This window comes from Mesoplodon densirostris, chromosome 11 (genome assembly GCF_025265405.1).
Source record: "Mesoplodon densirostris isolate mMesDen1 chromosome 11, mMesDen1 primary haplotype, whole genome shotgun sequence".
Taxonomy (NCBI): domain Eukaryota; kingdom Metazoa; phylum Chordata; class Mammalia; order Artiodactyla; family Ziphiidae; genus Mesoplodon; species Mesoplodon densirostris.
The window spans coordinates 45676059-45697316 of record NC_082671.1 but is presented as its reverse complement, the minus strand read 5'-3'; the positions used below and the strand labels follow the sequence as shown (position 1 = coordinate 45697316).

The 21258-nt window shown below is 36.8% G+C and overlaps 1 protein-coding gene and 1 pseudogene across 1 annotated transcript; both read left to right on the top strand.

Moving 5' to 3' along the window:
• The first annotated feature begins 6819 nt into the window (after positions 1–6819).
• Positions 6820–7758, top strand: LOC132499267 (olfactory receptor 9K2-like; annotated as a pseudogene).
• An 11716-nt stretch (positions 7759–19474) lies between these two features.
• LOC132499204 (olfactory receptor 9K2) lies at positions 19475–20473 on the top strand. The gene has a single exon (XM_060113622.1). It carries the CDS (start codon positions 19532–19534, stop codon positions 20471–20473), a length of 942 nt encoding a protein of 313 aa, XP_059969605.1. The 5' UTR covers positions 19475–19531.
• Positions 20474–21258: the final 785 nt, after the last annotated feature.

Below are 21258 nucleotides of genomic sequence, written 5' to 3'. Positions count from 1 at the left end.
TTTTCTCCACACCCTCTCCAGAATTTATTGCTTGTAGATTTTTTTGATGATGGCCATTCTGACCAGTGTGAGGTGATACTTCATTGTAGTTTTGATTTGCATTTCTCTAATGATTAGCAATGTTGAGCATCCTTTCATGTGTTTGTTGGCAATCTGTATATCTTCTTTGGAGAAATATCTATTCAGGCCTTCTGTCCATTTTTGGATTCGGTTGTTTGTTTTTTTAATATTGAGCTGCATGAACTGCTTGTATATTTTGGAGATTAATCCTTTGTCAGTTGCTTCATTTGCAAATATTTTCTCCCATTCTGAGGGTTGTCTTTTCATCTTGTTTATGGTTTCCTTTGCTGTGCAAAAGCTTTTAAGTTTCATTAGGTCCAATTTGTTTATTTTTGTTTTGATTTCCATTTCTCTAGGAGGTGGGTCAAAAAGGATCTTGCTGTGATTTATCATGCTGTGAACACATAGAGTGTTCTGCCTATGTTTTCTTTTAAGAGTTTTATAATGTCTGGCCTTACATTTAGGTCTTTAATCCATTTTGAGTTTACCTTTGTGTATGGTGTTAGGTACTGTTCTACTTTCATTCTTTTACATGTAGCTGTCCAGTTTTCCCAGCACCACTTATTGAAGAGGCTGTCTTTTCACCATTGTATATTCTTGCCTCCTTTATCAAAGATAAGGTGACCATATGAGTGTGGGTTTATCTCTAGGCTTTCTATCCTGTTCCATTGATCTATATTTCTGTTTTTGTGCCAGTACCATATTGTCTTGACTATTGTAGCTTTGTAGTATAGTCTGAAGTCAGGGAGCCTGATTCCTCCAGCTCCATTTTTCTTTCTTAAGATTGCTTTGGCTATTCAGGGTCTTTGGTGTTTCCATAGAAATTGTAAAATTTTTTGTTCTATTTCTGTGAAAAATGCCATTGGTAATTTGATAGGGATTGCATTGAATCTGTAGATTGCTTTGGTTAGTATAGTCATTTTCACAATATTGATTCTTCCAATCCAAGAACATGGTATATCTCTCCATCTGTTTGTATCATCTTTAATTTCTTTCATCAGTGTCTTATAGTTTTCTGCATACAGGTCTTTTGTCTCTTGAGGAAAGTTTATTCCTAGGTATTTTATTCTTTTTGTTGCAGTGGTAAATGGGATTGTTTCCTTAATTTCTCTTTCAGATTTTTCATCATTAGTGTATAGGAATGCCAGAGATTTTTGTGCATTAATTTTGTATCTGCCACTTTACCAAATTCATTGATTAGCTCTAGTAGTTTTCTGGTAGCATCTTTAGGATTCTCTATGTATAGTATCATGTCATCTGTAAACAGTGACAGTTTTACTTCTTTTCTGATATGGATTCCTTTTATTTCTTTTTCTTCTCTGATTGTTCTGGCTAAAACTTCCAAAACTATATTGAATAATAGTGGTGAGAGTGGACAACCTTGTCTTGTTCTTGATCTTACAGGAAATGGTTTCAGTTTTTCACCATTGAGAATAATGTTGGCTGTGCGTGTGTCATATATGGCCTTTATTATGTTGAGGTAGGTTCCCTCTATGCCCACTTTCTGGAGAGTTTTTATCATAAATGGGTGTTGAGTTTTGTCAAAAGCTTTTTCTGCATCTATTGAGATGATCATATGGTTTTTCTCCTTCAATTTGTTAATATGTTGTATCACATTAATTGATTTGCATATATTGTAGAATCCTTGCATTCCTGGGATAAACCCCACTTGATCATGGTGTATGATCCTTTTAATGTGCTGCTGGATTCTGTTTGCTAGTATTTTGTTGAGGATTTTTGTATTTATGTTCATCAGTGATACTGGCCTGTAGTTTTCTTTTTTTGTGACATCTTTGTCTGTTTTTGGTATCAGGGTGATGGTGGCCTCGTAGAATGAGTTTGGTAGTGTTCCTCCCTCTGCTATATTTTGGAAGAGTTTGAGAAGGGTAGGTGTTAGCTCTTCTCTGAATGTTTGATAGAATTTGTTTAGTCTGTGAAGCCATCTGTTCCTGGGCTTTTGTTTGTTGGAAGATTTTTTTTTTTTTTTTTTTTTGCTGTACGCGGGCCTCTCACTGTTGTGGCCTCCCCCATTGCGGAGCACAGGCTCCGGACGCACAGGCCCAGCGGCCATGGCTCACGGGCCCAGCCGCTCCGCGGCATGTGGGATCTTCCCAGACCGGGGCACGAACCCGTATCCCCTGCATCGGCAGGCGGACTCTCAACCACTGCGCCACCAGGGAAGCCCTGTTGGAAGATTTTTAATCACAGTCTCAATTTCAGTGCTTGTGACTGGGTCTGTTTATATTTTCTATTTCTTCCTGGTTCAGTCTTGGAAGATTATGCTTTTCTAAGAATTTGTCCACTTCTTCCAGGTTGTCATTTTATTGGCATACAGTTGCTTATAATAATCTCTCATGATCCTTTGTATTTCTTTGTGTTTCTGCAGTGTCAGTTGTTACTTCTCCCTTTTCGTTTCTAATTCTATTGATTTGAGTCTTCTCCCTTTTTTTTCTTGATGAGTCTGGCTAATTTTGTTTATCAATTTTGTTTATCTTCTCAAAGAACCGACTTTTAGTTTTATTGATCTTTGCAATCATTTCCTTCATTTATTTTTCATTTATTTCTGATCTGATTTTTATGATTTCTTTCCTTCTGCTAACTTTGGGTTTTCTCAGACCCTTTCTTTGTCTCTTTTTCTTCTGGGACCCCTATAATTTGAATGTTGGTGTGTTTAATGTTGTTCCAGAGGTCTCTGAGACTGTCCTCAGTCCTTTTCATTCTTTTTTCTTTATTCTGCTCTGTGGTAGTTATTTCCACTATTTTATCTTCCAGATCATTTATCCATGCTTCTGCCTCAGTTATTCTGCTATTGATTCCTTCTAGAGAATTTTAAATTTCATTTACTGTGTTGTTCCTCATTGTTTGTTTGCTCTTTAATTCTTTAGGTACTTGTTAAACGTTTCTTGTATTTTCTCCATTCTATTTCCAAGATTTTGGATCATCTTTACTATCGTTTCTCTGAATTCTTTATCAGGTAGACTCCCTATTTCCTCTTCATTTGTTTGGTCTTGTGGGTTTTTACCTTGCTCCCTCATCTGCTGCATATTTCTCTGTCTTCTCATTTTGTTTAACTTACTGTGTTTGAGGTCTCCTTTTCACAGGCTGCAGGTTCATAGTTCCCATTGTTTTTGGTGTCTGCCCCCAGTGGGTAAGGTAGGTTCAGTGGTTTGTGTAGGCTTCCTGGTGAAGGGGACTGGTGCCTGCTTTCTGGTGGGTGGAGCTGGATCTTTTCTTTCAGGTGGGCAGGGTCACATCCGGTGGTGTGTTTTGGGGTGCCTGTGAACTTAGTATGATTTTAGGCAGCCTCTCTGCTAATGGGTGGGGTTGTGTCCCTGTCTTGCTAGTTGTTTGGCATGGGGCATCCAGCACTGGAGTATGTGGCTGTTGGGTGGAGCTGGGTTTTAGCATTGAGACGGAGATCTCTGGGAGAGCTCTCACCGATTGATATTACATTGGGTCGGGAGGTCTCTGGTGGTCCAATGTCCTAAGCTCGGCTCTCCCACCTCAGAGGCTCAGGACTGATACCAAGCCAGAGCACCAAGATCCTGGTAATATGATACCTGATGTTTAAAATAGTACTAATGATGTATATTCTATGATCTCTTTTTTTCTCTCTTGTTCCACTTCTTAGAAGAATTCAAAATTATAAAAATCCTCCATTGTCTCTATTTTTATTATGTCTTGCCTAATATGGACTCTTTATAATTCTATGAACAGAGGAGAATCTTTTTTTAGTCTATATTCTATACTTTTGTACAAAAGCAATATAAATGATATTACTCTATTATATTAGCCTAGGTTAGGTTATCCTTGAAATATTAATGTTACTTTTATTGATATAGCATCAAAAAAGTAACATTTGACTCGGCTTAAGAACAAAATTTCTTCTCCTCCATCTTCTGCTCCTTCTTCTTCCTCTCCTCCTCCTCCTCCTCCTTTTTAAATAGGAGCAAAGTGCAAGGCCTATTAATCTTGTGTCTCTTTGCAGAAAGAAGTTTTGTGAAATGATTTTAGCATGTTTCAGAAGTGCTTTCTATTCTAAATCTTCTTTTTCTGATTGCAAACCAACACATGATGGCTGAAACTGCTCCCTTCAGCTTTATGCCTAAAAAGAGTCATTCTATTAGTTCTAGAATAAAAGATAATTGTCTTCATGTATGTTAACCTGTAAACTTAATTCATTCCCTCATCCCCTAATAAAACCAAACTGCTATACAATTATTTGAATGGATTTCAAATATGTAGTAGAGCAGTGGAGTGAGGATGGAGACTGAGAATAGTATTATTATTTTGTTCCTCCCTTGATTTGAATTTATATGAATTAACTTTATGTCCTTTTTATTTTTGGGCCACGCAGTACGTGGCCTGTGAGATCTTAGTTCCCCAACCAGGGATCAAACTCAGGCTCTCAGCAGTGAAAATGTGGAGTCTTAACCACTGGACTGCCAGGGAATTCCCTCATGTCCTTTTTTGAGGAAGTTATTGGGAGAAACAAGTGAAAGAAGCAGAGAAGATCATGAAGGCTTTAGGATCCAAGGGATTTTTTGCAGACCAGAGAAAAATAAGAAATAAAAGCTCTTACAATTGAGGGAATTTTGAGAGTCAAAAAGAAACTCAGCATACTCTCTAATTTTGATTGTTACTATATCATTCATTTTAATTTGGTAAAGACATTTTGTGGATCGTTTGCTGGTTTTTATTATCCATACCACTCTCTGGCAGGATAAATGACATTTGCTTTAAATGCCATCTAGAAGAAAAGATGTGTAAGATTATCCTTAAGGGCTAGACGACCTAATTGACCATGAATGTGTTGTTTCATAAAGAAATAATAGAAATATTTCAAATTAAACAAAGTTGTCTTGGTTACTTAACAGGTCACCCAAATTCAAACAGGTTAATTTGGATGTTCCTAGGAAATCAATATTTATTTGTTCTTAAAACTACTGAGCTCAGGGCTTCCCTGGTGGCACAGTGTTTGAGAATCTGCCTGCCAATGCAGGGGACACGGGTTCGAGCCCTGGTCTGGGAAGATCCCACATGCCGCGGAGCAACAAAGCCTGTGAGCCACAACTACTGAGCCTGCGCGTCTGGAGCCTGTGCTCCGTAACGGGAGAGGCCGTGACAGTGAGAGGCCTGCACACCACGATGAAGGGTGGCCTCCTCTCTCCACAACTGGAGAAAGCCCTCGCACAGAAACGAAAACCCAACACAGCCAAAAATAAATAAATAAATTTATTAAAAAAAAAACTACTGAGCTCTAATATCATATTAAGAGTTCAGTAAAATTTGCTATCTAATCTAATATATTCTTTTACACAGTTAACATTTTTTATTGGTTCCTTATAATGAAACTTCAATTTTTTTTCTCTTATTTAGAAAAGTTTGAGATGACATGGATGTCTTGACAGATTTATGTAGAGAAAACCAGGATCAATAAACGTCACAGGGGCTTCCCTGGTGGCGCAGTGGTTGAGAGTCCGCCTGCCGATGCAGGGCACACGGGTTCGTGCCCCAGTCTGGGAAGATCCCACGTGCCGCAGAGCGGCTAGGCCCGTGAGCCATGGCTGCTGAGCCTGCGCGTCCGGAGCCTGTTCTCCGCAATGGGAGAGGCCAAGAGGGTGAGAGGCCCGCGTACTGCAAAAAATAAATAAATAAATAAATAAATAAATAAACGTCACAGGATAAAAAATATGAAGGTATCACTCACATTTTGCTTTTGCACTTAAATAAAATTAGACTAGTTCCAGAAGTTGAAGAATGATTTCATTTTAAAAGATCTCTAAGTATGACAGTTAGTTCTTTAGTAATGTACTTGCAATTGTAAGAGCTCTTTTTGGTAGAAAGTTCATATTATCTTGGAATGTACTTTTAGCTTCCTTTTCCTTCATTTATTTTTTATTACTGAATTGAAGCAAAGTATTACAGATAAAGATGAATATTAAATGATAAATTGAAATTTAAGGAAGTGTCTTTTTCTTAGTACAAGTTTATCAGATTTTAATATTTTGAAATCACAGATGACATCTCACAAAACATCTCATTTGACAAAGTAGAAAGATATAAATAAGTGTCAAGTTATGTTGTGTTGTAATTAACCCTAGACTTGAATTCAAAATATTTCATCTTGAGTCCAAATTCCATTTTTAACCATGTGTGTTACCTTAGGCAAGTCAAACTATGTCTCATTTTCCTTTGGCCATGTGTGCAAGCTTAATGGGATAATGGATATGAAAGTATTATGTCATCTATAAAGCCTTTTTATTTATTAAAAATTTTTTTAAAATTTATTTTTGGCTGCGTTGGGTCTTCGTTGCTGTGTGCAGGCTTTCTTTAATTATTTGCAGCAAGTGGGGGCTACTCTTCTTTGCGGTGTGCAGGCTTCTTATTGAGGTGGCTTCTCTTGTTGCAGAGCATGGGCTCTAGGCACACGGGCTTCAGTAGTTGTGGCACGAGGGCTTCAGTAGTTGTGGCTCATGGGCTCTAGAGTGCAGGCTCAGTAGTTGTGGCTCATGGGCTCTAGAGTGTAGGCTCAGTAGTTGCGGCACACAGACTTAGTCGCTCCGTGGCATGTGGGATCTTCCCAGCCCAGGGCTCGAACTAGTGTTTCCTAAATCAGCAAGCAGATTCTTAACCACTGCACCACCAGGGAAGCCCCTAGAAAGTCTTCTTAAATGTGAAGTGTTATTTGTGATAGTAGAGAAAGAGCAGAAACTTTACTTGTTGACTTTCTCTTATGCCTTTAAGCAGAAGTTTGCCATGGGTGATAAGGGAGGAGACAACCATTCGGAAGTGACTGACTTCATTTTTGCAGCATCAGGGTCCGCCCAGAGCTCCACAGTCTCCTCTTCCTGCTATTCCTGATTGTTTATGGGATGGTCCTTCTGGGAAACCTTAGTATGACTGGCATCATTGTGACTGATCCCCGGCTAAACTCACCAATGTATTTCTTACTAGGCAATCTCTCCATCATTGACCTCTCCTACTCCACTGTTATTGTACCCAGAGCCATGGTCAACATCCTGTCTCAGAAAAACACCATATCCTTTGCAGGTTGTGTGGCTCAGCTGTTTCTTTATGCACTTCTCATGGTAACAGAGTCCTTTGTCTTGGCAGCCATGGCCTATGACCACTTCATTGCCATCTGCAACCTGCTCCTCTATACTGTCCTCATGTCAAGAAGTCTCTGTATCCAGTTGGTGGCTGGTTCTTATCTCTGTGGCTGGGTCAGTTCCATTCTTCAAATCAGTGTAACATTCTCAATGTCTTTCTGTGCCTCTCGAGTCATTGATCACTTCTACTGTGATTCAAACCCAATTGAGAAGATCTCCTGTTGCAATGTCCTTATCAATAAGATGGTGTCACTTAGTTTGGCTATCCTCTTTATTTGCCCACAATAGTTGTCACTGTAGTATCTTACATGATATTGTGTCCACAGTTTTAAAGATCTGCTCCAGCGAAGGAAGGAAGAAAGGCTTCTCCACTTGTAGCTCCCATCTGGGGGTTGTAAGTTTGCTCTATGGGACTGTCTCCCTTGTCTATCTCACACCACCAAATAACCCGGAACTTCGTAAAGTGGCTTCAGTATGTTACATTTTATTCACACCTATGCTGAACCCTTTACTCTACTCTCTAAGAAATAAGGATGTTAAAGATGTCATGAGAAAAGTCGTATAGAAGAAAAAAGTTTTACTCTAAATATACTTCCACTTGACTTACTGTTTCTTGCATCATTTGATTTTGTCCTCCAAATCTCCTAGGCTTATGCATTTAAAGCTCAGGTTTTAAAAACAATAAAAGCAAAACCAAAAACCCTAACTGTTTTATTCAACAGCATTAATAATATCCTATAAAGAATGCTACAAATTCACTTTTCACTATTTACTTTTCATTTTTCCTCAAGGCAATGTTAAATCTGAAAGTTCTGGACACTCATGAAAATTTGCTGTATTTCTAAAGAGATATATATTTCTCACTCTCCAGGTAACAATATGTATGTAAATGAGGAAGTATAAAATTGTATTGTTTCCCTTCCCTGTATGCCTAAGTAAAATTTAGAAAATACCTAGTGTAACGATTCACTTGGAAACTGTGTGACCCAACTGGTTTATATGCAAATGACAGAATAAATGCTAGTGTTGTGTTTTGTTTTTGACATCATGTCAAAGATGTGAGGACATGTGTATATGATGAAGAGGAAAAGGAAAGATAAAATAAACAGTGATCTTTGTTGAATTAAAGGGGCCAAATAAGAAGAAACGTAGGAAGATTGTATTGATTTGGTTTAAATTATGACATTTTTAAATTATGACATTTTGGGGCTTCCCTGGTGGCACAGTGGTTGAGAGTCCGCCTGCCGATGCAGGGGACACGGGTTCAAGCCCTGGTCTGGGAAGATCCCACATGCCCCGGAGCGGCTGGGCCCGTGAGCCATGGCCTCTGAGCCTGCACGTCCGGAGCCTGTGCTCTGCAATGGGAGAGGCCACAGCGGTGAGAGGCCCGAGTACCACAAAAAAAAAAAAAAAAAATTATGACATTTTGGTTCTCCTTGAATGGCACAGTCTTCCTACTTTGCTCTCATATGATGAGAACATTTTATGATATTTACGATGTTTTACAGCTCATGCCCTCTATCTTTTGGGTAATACAAATTATTGGTAGTGAATATGAAATTAAGGAAAGCACTGTGTTGAAATAAAGTCAGTTTGAAAATCTCAGTTAAAAATATCACAATCCTTTACAATAACCTCTATGGATAGCTGGATTATATGTAAATGTACATACATATTTGTGTGCATGCGTGTGTGTTTGTCTATGTATGAGTGTGTTTGGGTTATTTGAATATGGGGTAATTTTAAAATGTGATTAGTCCTAAATATCAGATGTCAATTGAGAAGGGAAGGGTGGTTAAAGCAGCATCCCACAGATTTGATAGGTATTAAGGGAAGCCAAGTTATAGAGAAAGTCGTGCCAGAGTTATCATCTTTATAGTTTATATAAGTAATGCTTTAGTTAAACAATTACAATGCCTAAGTCAGGACAACATTAAATTCTAGACAAGAACTAAACCTAAGAAATAAAATATAATTACATGTAAATGTAAATGTACATATGTAAATGTACATACATATTTGTGTGCATGCGTGTGTGTTTGTCTATGTATGAGTGTGTTTGGGTTATTTGAATATGGGGTAATTTTAAAATGTGATTAATCCTAAATATCAGATGTCAATTGAGAAGGGAAGGGTGGTTAAAGCAGCATCCCACAGATTTGATAGGTATTAAGGGAAGCCAAGTTATAGAGAAAGTCGTGCCAGAGTTATCATCTTTATAGTTTATATAAGTAATGCTTTAGTTAAACAATTACAATGCCTAAGTCAGGACAACATTAAATTCTAGACAAGAACTAAACCTAAGAAATAAAATATAATTACCAGTTTTGTCCGTATACTTGGCATTGTGGAAACCTAAAATATGGATCTTTGATTAGGTCTTCTATTTTTCTGTTTTTGTTTAGATAGCAAAGCCTCCTATGATGAATGCACAACTGCATACATCTTTATGGGTTAATGTTTACTAGCATAAGAGATGTGAGAAATAAATATTCTTATTGAATAGATAAAGAGAGAAGCTAAGTGACAATAAATCAAGGTTATATTTATCTCCTTCTCCCTAAACCTGTGGATCTACCATTTTTCTTGGTGCTCAGATTCTACCATTTTTCTTGATATTCAGAAAAATGTCATTTGAGGGTAGAATACGAATCCAAATCAGCTTGGGAAACTGAGCTTTGGCATTGATTATTATAAGTCTGGAAATACTCTTTTTAGGTTTAGGTTTTACTTATTTCCACTGCATGTCTATTACCCTTAGAATGTCACTCTTTGATGTATCTAACAAGTGTGGGTTATGAAGGACTATTGGGAAAAGGCAATCAAATATTGAATAAGAATATAGCCTAGATTAATTTGCTTTAGTTTTTAGTCTGGTGGATTATATTTTCTGTTTTGTAGCCATAAGATTACAGTATTCCTGTGTATAACCTCAAAAGTGGCATTGCTTAAATCACTCCAAATGTTGGAAGAAATCCAGGAAAGCTGAAAATCAAGGCAGATTGTTTTCAAACGTGTTAAATTAAGCTCTCTCTTACTTTCTTTTAATTGTCATAAACATTTTTCTTGGTAAATGTTTTTCTGGGTTCACAGGCCTTATATGAAAAGTAGTGCCTAATTTATATCTCTCTTGTTACATGTGCCATCAAGATTCCATCAGAACAACCCAGTGTCTTACCAAACTTTTGTTGGCTTTTATTGACAAAGTGTGTTCTTTTTCAATGATGCATGGATTGCTTACAAAATGTTGTCACATTCCAAGGGAGTTTGAAGATTGTATTCTGCATCATGTACATAATAAGTCGTTACTTTGAGGGGACTTGAAAACTGTATCCACATGGAGAAGTGTTTCAATAGGGATGTGATCTTGAGAGGCTGAAGATTGCATTAGACGTCTCAAACACTTAATTTGTTTGTACTGAATTGTCTCATCTTCCCTGGTTACAAATTTTTGGACATGCATGTATATTGATTGTCCTATAACATCATGTGCTGTATTTTGTCTTTAATTTTTTTGATTGTTAATGTTTACCTAATGTTTAGTGTATTGATGCAGAAATTTGGTGAGGGCGTTTATACTAATATTTTCTATTGCCAGGATGCTAAGATTCTCTGACTCACATAATTGCAAATGATAATTCAAAAATTCACAAATATAAGTTAAAATTAGTAAACTAAACATCTGTTGGACAAACACCCAAAGCTTGCTCCATTTGTGTTTCCTTAGGATAATTTTAACTCTTATTATGAGATTTAAATTGTTGTGGTGATTGGAATAGCTGAACTGATTAGATATTGCAGAAACGTTGAAATGTGAATATGTATTGGACTGTTATTCTTACTCTTGTGAAGTATGAGATGTCACTTTATCCTATCCCATAATATCAGTATGTCATAAAATCAATAAAAAATTTTGAGTGTGCATAAGCTATTATATAAGTGATCTCAGTGAGTACAAAGCTACTTACTGTTAAGGGCTGGAGAGGGAGGGAGGAGAAGAAGAGGGAAAGGATGGGTTAAGAAAAAAGCAAGGTATCCTGGAACTGAAAAGGGAATCCATTTCAACATCATTTCTTTTTCTTTTCTTTTTTTTTTTTAGTTGAAGAACAGATTTTCTTTTCCTTTCTTTAAAATTCTTTTTCAAATTCTTTTCCCATTTAGGTTGTTATATAATATTGAGCACAGTTCCCTGTGCTATACAGTAGGTCCTCACTGGTTATCCATTTTCAATATAGCAGTGTGTACATGACAATCCCAAACTCCCTAACTATCCCTCCCCACCACCATTCCCTACTGGTAACCATAAGTTCGTTCCCTAAGTTTGTGAGTTTGTTTCTGTTTTGTGAACAAGATCATTTGAATCCTTTTTTTTTAAAGATTCCATATATAAGTGATATCTCATGCAACTTAATATCATCAAAACAAACAACCCAATCAAAAAAATGGGCAGAGGACCTAAATAGACATTTCTCCAAAGAAGACATACAGATGGTCAACATCATTTCTTAATTATTCTAATTTGTAAAAATAAAAGACAAAGCCCCCAAAAAACTTTAATCAAAGACTAATTTTTATATTTCTTACTTTTACAGAATATGACTTCTAGATTTTAAAAATAGTCTCTTCTTTCCTTATCAACTTGTAAACAATCATTCATTTATTCACATTGTTTGGCACTGTGATGATGGGTATCAGTTTCCTCAATTTCATGTCTTATAGTTAGGTTTCTTTAGTGGCAACCCACATAACTGAACTTTGGATGACTTAAGCAAAAGATGAATAATTAGATATATAAAATTTTCTTTTGCTCTGGTGGCACATACACGATGATAAGGCTGGAGAAAGTGAGTCCCTAAGCAGCATTCTAGGAAGTTAGAGAGTGAAAAATAGACAAAGGACCTTCAAACAGGATCCAAACTTGTCAAACATCACACTATTAGAAATATTTACTTCAAGAAATTTCAGGCTCTTTGTCCCTCTGCTGGATAGTTCTGAGATAGGGTCTAAATAGCTCTAAAAGTCCACAAAATGTTTGGGCTTATACTTTTCTTCAGTGTTTGGTCACCCAAAAATTAGACACAAATATTTAAAGAAGGTTTGCTGGAAGGATTTCAGTTCATATCTTACTCAAGAGCATCCAGCCTTCTCTTCATTCCAGTGACTCTTTGTGAACCAACTCAGGTCTAAGAATTGGGAGATGGGTATGATCTGAATCATGGTGGCTCAAGTCAGCTTTCTGTTGATTGGAGAGAGCTAATCTTTCTTTCTCTCTCTCTCTCTCTCTATCTCTCTCTCTCAGAAGAGTGTCCACTTTCTTTATTCCTAGATACTTCATGACTACCTAATCTTAGGTGGAGATTACTATACCACAGCCATCCTTTGGACTAATAAGCTAGAGTTGCTACTATTATGTTAACCAAATCTTCCTTTGCTCTGTCAGTCAGAGGCCACAGTTTGAACTCTCTCACTCCTCTCTTCTCACTGATATCAGGAAGGCCATTTTAAGTTTAATGTCTGCCACCAACATCCTTAGAGAGAAGCATCCCAGCTGCTTTGAAGACTGCTGGCTGTTTGCTTTGTCACTGGTGAAGGGAAGATTTTCTGACACCTCAGGGGCATCTAACCAGGATATATGAGACAAGAACTTCTATGGTTAATCCTCCTTGGCACTGCTATCTCCGAAGATATTGAATTTCTTTTTCTACACTTTTCCCAAAGTGTTCTAGGGTCTTAACTTCCTTTAGAGATATCCAGTATTAGTTAATGAATTGTATTCATCAACCCAACCAACTATTAGACTTTGACTTATTTACATGAGTTAGCACACTAATTGTCAAAGCTTTGGTAAGTAAGAATTCTGCCCAGTATCTCCCTCCCCCTCAAGTAAAAGAGCCCTGAAAATTCATTCACACCAAAACACTTTTGCTAATATGTATCCAAAAAACACTCATAATTTTAGGCCAGTCTTCCACAAATTCTGCATCTGCCTTGGAGCAGTATTCATGTCTCAGCATGCTGGGTTCTGGTGATAATAATCGAGCTCATAAAATGAAAATGAGGAGTGGAATGAAAGGGGAATTATCTTCTTCCTTCAAGGGAACTTCCCCAGCTAAAGGAGTAGCAGCGTCTTAAAGTGAGCAGGGAATAACTCTGTCAGGGAGGTAGGTCTGCTTTCTTGTGCAAAGGTGGTGGTGGTAGAATTTCCAAAATGTCAGAATTTTGAAACATTTTAAGTAATGTTACAAACCTAGGAATCCTCAGTTAATTGTATGAGAGATATTGAAGGAATGAATCAACATACTTTGTGTTCAGTAAACCAAAAATTTACACTCTGGGTTTAGTTTTCTGCAACTTCATATCTGCAGCTGTAATATATAGATTATTTTGTTATGGTGACAAGTTCCCTATCTAAAGAGAATTTAAGAATCTGACCTCAGTTTTTGCTTTAATTTGTCAGAAGTACTCACAGCATGCTGCAGTCTTTGAATTACCCTTGCCATAATTACATCACATAAAGGTAACTCTATTGGTCCATCAGGTTCTTGCTTTCAGTGGGTATATGATTCCATTTAACCGTGTGGTAAGTTATAGACATTTTTGCCACAAATTATGCAAACAGCTAGGTTTTATTCTTAATATAAAATAAAGTTTCTTTTTCTTATATCATATTTTTGGCCAGATAAGCAATTAGGCCCAAACCCTAGTTTTCCCTGAAGCAATTACATCCATGCATTCCCTGGAACTGATTTTGAATGTTTGTTTAAAGTTTTGGATACAAGTAACAGAAACTTAGTTAAGTAACCTAGGCAAAAAGTTATTTATTAGAAGGGTAAGAGTATTGGTTAACACACAGAAATGATAGGAAGGCAGAAGTTTCATGTTTAAAACAGGGTAAGACCAAATACATTGCAGAGAACGAAGAAGCAAGATATATAGGAATGGTCTGGCAGTGATCCATCTGAAAAAAAGTGTCACAAGTTGGAAATATAAACTTCAAGTATTATCATTCTCTGAGTCACGCTGCTAAAACTTCAAATTCCAGTGAGGAAGCATTCTATTGGCCTTTCTTTGGTATGGGCCTGTTTGCCAAGGGAAGATAAGACACATAAGTTGAGTCCAGTAGACTGTATCAAAATGGAATTTCCTAATGCCTCAAAAATAAATTAAGTGTTATTAAGGAAGGGGAAATGGAAACCAGAGAGCAAAAAAGCAATACAAAGCCACTACACAGTTTGTATTTCATGAAACAGTTCATGAAAAAGAGACAAGATTTTTTAACATATATATATTCATTCTTTTGCAGATTCTTTTCTATTATAGGTTATTACAAGATACTGAGTATAGTTCCCTGTGCTATACAGTAGGTCCTTGTTGTTTACCTATTTTATATATAGTAGTGTGTATATGTTAATCCCAAACTCCTAATTTGTCTCTCCCCTGCTCCCCACCACTATCTCCTTCGGTAACCATTGGTTTGTTTTTTATGTCTGTGAATCTATTTCTGTTTTGTAAATAAGTTCATTTGTATCATTTTTTTTAGATTCCACATATAAATGATATCATATGATATTTGTCTTTGTCTGACTCACTTCACTTAATGTGATAATCTCTAGGTCCATCCATGTTGCTGTAAATGGCATTATTTCATTCTTTTTTATGGCTGAGTAATATTCCATTGTGTGTGTGTGTGTGTGTGTGTGTGTGTGTGTATACACATACCACATCTCTATCCATTCATCAGTTGATGGACATTTAAGGTGTTTCCATGTCTTGGCTATTGTAAATAGTGCTGCTGTGAGCATTGGGGTGCATGTATCTTTTCGAATTAGAGTTTTCTATGGATATATGCCCAGGAGTGGGATTGCTTGATCATATGGTAACTCTGTTTTTAGTTTTTAAAGGAATCTCCATACTGTCTTCCATAGACGCTGCACCAAATTCCATTCCCACCAACAGTGTAGGAGGCTTCCCTTTTCTCCACACCCTCTCCAGCATTTATTGTTTGTGGATTTTTAATGATGGCCATTCTGACTGGTGTGAGGTGAAAGTAAGCACCCCTGGCCTTCAAAGCCAAACTTTCTGGAGGCTCATCTTCTCATATTCCTAGCACAGGAATACTGTGCTGGGGATCCTGATATGAGCCTCAGACCCCTCACTCCTTGGGAAGAACCTCGGCAACTGTAATTATTCTCCTGCTTGTAGGTCACCCACCTGTTTGTGGGTCACCCTGGAGTATGGGTCTTGGCTAAACTGAGACTCTGCCCCTCCTACCCTTCTCATTGTGGTTTCGTCTTTATACCTTTAGTTGTAGAAGATATTTTCTGGTAAGTTCTGGTTTTACTTATAAATAGCTGTTCTGTAAATAGTTGTAATTTTGATGTACCCCTGAGAGGAGGTGAGCTCAGAGTCTTCTTACTCTGCCATCTTGGGAATTCTCTGCTCAAATTGCTTCTGCTAATACTGGTATACCCTATTAGGACTCAACAAATGTCTTATTCAATATTATGCCATATTGCACTAGTGCCTTGGTGCAAGGCACTCACTTTACAAGAAGAGAAGTAAGGTGATGCACTCATACCCATGAAAGTCAATAGAATTATCATGCAGCTAGTCAAACAGAGTCAGATGAATTTATGGAATGGTGGAATCACTTATTGAAGCCTCAGTTGTTGAACCAATTGGCTGGCAATACTTTACAAATTTGGGTTATTGTCATCCAGGATATGGTCTGTGCTCTGCATTCAGAACGAATTTATGAAGATACTTCTTTCCTAATCATACTATGGTCCAACTACAATGGGTCAAAGTGGGAATGCCAACCACCACTATAAAACCTACTAACCCACTCTCAACATTTTTTCTTCACTGTCTGAGACGTTTGACTTTGCTGAATTAGAATACCTACTACCCAGCAGACAGATGATTTTACTAGGGGACACAGCAATTGCTCCTGCCTCTTGGGCATACATTTCACTGAACTACAGGTAAACAAAATGCTTTGTATTCTTTTGGGTAACTGATACTGATTAGCAAAAGATATTAATAGAAAGGAGAAAAGAAGGAGTATGGTAGTGACCCAGGGAATATTCCACGATGCCTCCTAATACTAATATTAATGAACAACTATAGCAATTCAACTCGACAAGACCACAAGGGCTCAGATCCTTCAGCAGTGAGGTTTGCATCACCCCACCAGGTAAATAACTTTTGGACACTGTGGTTATTGTTGAGACCAGGGGGAATATGGAAAGAAAAATACCAACTATTGCCTTCAACCAGCTGCACATGTAAGGACTTTATGAGCCACCATTATTTTCTTCCTTTTTACCTATTCTCCTTCCCTTACTATGTTACAATATGTATTTATGGCAGTTAGCTTAATGATTTAATTCATATTAAATACAAATTGGGATTTTCTTGACTGATATAAAACAGTTTAAAAATTATTTTGAAGTGTATATAATGACTGTTGAGAAATTAACCTAATACATGACATCTGGATAAACATCTCTGAATCAATTAAAGTTACAAAGTGAACCTATCTTTAGATATAGTTAATCATTATCTATCCTTTACTTAACCAATTAGGGGGCACTTACTGGGCTTTGCCCCACATCTTAGTCATGCTGCTGTACTCTTTATTATCAATTATTATTGACACAATGTATCTAAAGAATAAATATGGAGAGTTTTGAGTGAAAATGAAATGAACTTTACAGCTAGGAACAAAATTTCCCTGTAAGTTATGTTTCATAATATAATATTTCCTTTCATATCTATTTCTATTTGCCTACCAAAAACTTTGCTGAAATGATAAATTGAAATGCTCCTTTTCAGTGAAGAAATTAAGACTGAAAGATGGTTTTGGTCCCTCCCAAAGGATTCTCACAATAAGAAAACAGCTCTTGTATGTATTTTGACTCCTATTAGGCTTAGGCTCCTTTTTGTTCCCATTTTCTTTCTTTCTTTTTAAAATCTGGAGTCTCTGTGTTCCTCATGGACCTTGGCTCTGGAGCCTAGATATCTTAATAACTAATTTATGCTTCTTTCTTTCCCAGGAGGACTATCTCCCAGAAAGTGAGGGAAACCTCAATGCTGTAATTATATGAAAAATGTGCATTGTTATGTCAAAATACCAAAGCCATTATAAATAACTGCTGCTGATATTTTGGCAGATTATCAGAGATTCCAGATGATTCAGGGCCTCTGCTTGGATATCTAAGACAATCTATTTTCCTTCTTTAAAATGTTCAAGCACCCAAGAAAGCAGGAGAGAGAATATCCTGCAGATTGATTCTTCAGGTTCACTTTGCATAACTACAGAATATTATTCCTGGAAATATTTCAGAGTTAGCCCAGCATCATTTGGAAAATTCACTTGTTTCTCTTTTTACAAAGGACGATAACATTTTCCAATATCAACTACTAAAGGAAAGGAGAGTAGTTTATATAGAGCAATAAGGAAAGTAAGTTTATTTTCTCTATGGGAAGAATATGAAACTGGGATAATGAACACACCTTTGGAAATTTTTTTGGGGGGGAAGGGGTTCATTTTATCTTGACATAATGATTTTTCATTACTTGTAGTTGTAACATAGTCATTAATTAACTTTATGTTTACTCTTTCTAGAATTAACAACAAGACAAAAACATCAGAATTCTGCTGCTTCCTTTTACAGAATATGACAAATTACCCAACAATATAAGGTAAGAGTAAAATTTCAAATGTTAGTTTTTGACAAATAATAAATCACAAACTGACTACTTGTCTATTGGCTACCCTGGGAAAAACTCTCCCTTTTCCAGGCATAAATGGCTTCAGTCATAAACTTATTAACATTGGAATGAGTTTGATAGGAGTAAATCTCAAAAATTAAAATGATCTGTTTCCTTGCCCCTAGGCAAGATTAAAGAAATATAAATAAAATATATGATTTTTCAAAAAAGATTTCACAACTACCTTAGTTTCTTTTCACTGCCTAAATAGCTTATACTTCCTCAGACCCTAAGTATGATCTTTTTAAAATCTTGCTCCTTTATAATTATTTGAATATTTAATTTTTGATGGAGTTGGTGCATAACAAAAATGTATCAAGAAGACATCATGCCATTTTCCTGGAAGTCATTTTTTTTAGGCAAAATATTACACTTCTCTCAGATTTCTTTATCAAAGGTGATAGATATCACACAGTGATTAAGAGCATGGATTCTGGAGCCAGGTTTCTTGGCTTCAAATTCCAATTCTGACCCTAGTATGTGGCTTTCAACATATATTATTTCTTGGTACCTCATTTTCCTTACTGTAAACTGGAGACTATAATAGTACTCAGCTCACATTATTGTTGTATGTATTAAATGAGCTACTATGAAAGCATTTAGAAAAGTAGCCTATAAAAGGTGCCATATAATGTTTGCTATTATTATTGTTGTCTAAGCAGAGTCATGCATATAAAGCCCTGAGGGGAGAGAAAGAGGAACCAGGAGTTCAAAATCTTGCTTGAGCTGTCTAGTAAATGAACTAATGATGGCTGTGAAGGTTATATCCAGGGTGAATAAGAATTCAATCAACAATTCCTTCATATGTATCTTTTGTTTAGCATCCATTTCTAAAGAAATTCTTCTGTCTAGTCAGTGTAAGGCTTTTTCTTTAAAAACTATGAGCTGTCAGTTGAGGAAATGCAGGGAAATTGTATTTATGAAAGGGGTTTTGAGGCTCATATGGAGAAATAGCATGCAAGTGCTAATAATTTTTGTGCTTGGTTGTGCACAACTTTTTCTTTGTAAGTATATAACTTACATCGGAATCGAAAGTTTCCATTACCCACAAAAAGTAATTGCACCTTTTAAGTAGTCTTAAAATTCAGTCACTTTCTTTGTATCTGCTGGTACTTAAGCCCTCCAAGCTAAGTTTTCCTAAACTAGACTACTGAAGCCCCTAATATCTCTAAACCCAGACACCAAAATTGCTTTAAAATGTCATTTATTGAAATATTTGTGCTCTCTCCCAATCACTGTTTCATGACATTAAATTTATTGCATAAATCACGAATTGCAAATATATACAGAAGTGACACTTGCAAATGTGAAGGGTATTTGGATGAAAACGCATGGCATTAGACTCAGAGGAAAAAGCTCTAGTTCCACCACTTGTATGAATTAGGACATAAAACTAACCTTTTGGTTCCTCATCCGTTGCAGTTGGCTTAAATTTAAGTCACTGCAATTTTTAAGGTTAAAATAAATAATGATTTTAGAATAGCTTTGTGAATACTAATACTGTAAGCGATTATTTGTAGCTAGGATGAAAGCCAAGAGTTAATTGGTTTATTTTGCCTTGTGCCTCTCAGCAGGTTTCTGGCATGGCTGACAGGGGAACAAGCAATCGCTCAGAAGTGACTGACTTCATTCTTGTAGGCTTCAGGGTCCGCCCAGAGCTCCACATTCTCCTCTTCCTGCTATTTCTGCTTGTCTATGCCACGATCCTTCTAGGGAATGCTGGCATGATGGTCATCATTATGACCGATCCCCGGCTGAACACAGCAATGTATTTCTTCCTGGGCAACCTCTCCTTCATTGATCTCTTCTGTTCATCTGTTATTGTACCCAAGGCGATGATCAACTTCTGGTCTGAGAGCAAGTCCATCTCCTTTGCAGGCTGTGTGACCCAGCTCTTTCTCTTTGCCCTCTTCATTGTGACTGAGGGATTTCTCCTGGCAGCCATGGCTTATGACCGCTTCATTGCCATCTGCAGTCCACTCCTCTACTCTGTCCAGATGTCAACACGTCTCTGTGCTCAGTTGGTGGCTGGTTCCTATTTCTGTGGCTGCATCAGCTCAATTCTTCAGACCTGCATGACATTTACTTTATCCTTTTGTGCTTCTCGGGCCATTGACCACTTTTACTGTGATACTCGCCCACTTGAGAGACTATCTTGTTCTGACCTCTTCATCCATAAAATGGTTTCTTTCTCCTTATCCGGCATCATTATCTTGCCTACCATCATAGTTATTATTGTTTCTTATTTGTATATTGTGTCCACAGTTCTAAAGATACCCTCCACTGAGGGACGTAAGAAAGCCTTCTCCACCTGCAGCTCTCACCTGGGAGTCGTGAGTGTACTGTATGGTGCTGCATTTTTTATGTATCTCACTCCTGACAGATATCCTGAGCTGAGTAAAGTGGCCTCATTATGTTACACCCTAGTCACTCCCATGTTGAATCCTTTGACTTACTCTTTGAGAAACAAAGATGTCAAAGAGGCTCTAACCAAACTTTTGGAGAAGAAAAGTACTATTCTGTGATTATTCTTTCTCTTCCACTAATGATGTTGTGGCTGTTTATTTTGTACTCCTGGCCATCAGTGAAATTTATTCTCTCGAGTATCATAAAAATATTATTGAAAGCTTTTTAAGGTAATGTATCCTTCCCATATATTACTTTTTTTTTTTCCATCTGAGACATTGTCAATCCTAAATGTCCTGGATATTGGAGATGTTCAGCAGGCGGACTCCCAACCACTGCGCCACCAGGGAAGCCCGGTTTTACTGAATTTTATTTAGAATTATTGTGTATATGTTCATCATCAAGACAAAGCATTATTTGGTTTCCTCATACTAATCATGGCACATTTTGGACTCAAGCTTGTCTTAACATCATTAAAAGACAGGGAATTTTTTTCTCCTTTTTTTATTCTGTAAAAAAGATCTTATAACATTGAAGTTGTTCCCTCTTTCAAGGTTTGCAAGAACTGACAGGAATTGCCATCTGACAAAGTGTTTTTTTAATGAAAAAAATTTTGACTTATGATTCAATTGTTTTAGTAGTTACCAAAAGGGGTGATGATCAAAATATTTAACAGCTTATTCAGTAAGCATTATATAAAATATATATATTATATATATAAAGCAAATAAAGGTTGCTGTTTTAAGTTGATAGCAACTTAAGCTTGAATGCATTCTAAATAAATTTTAATTTACCTCACGTGTTGTTTTTGATGTTGTATTTTACATCTTTTTATTTTGCGTATACCTCAACTAATTATTGTAGTTATTGTTCATTTTACTATGTTTGTCTTTTAATCTTCATA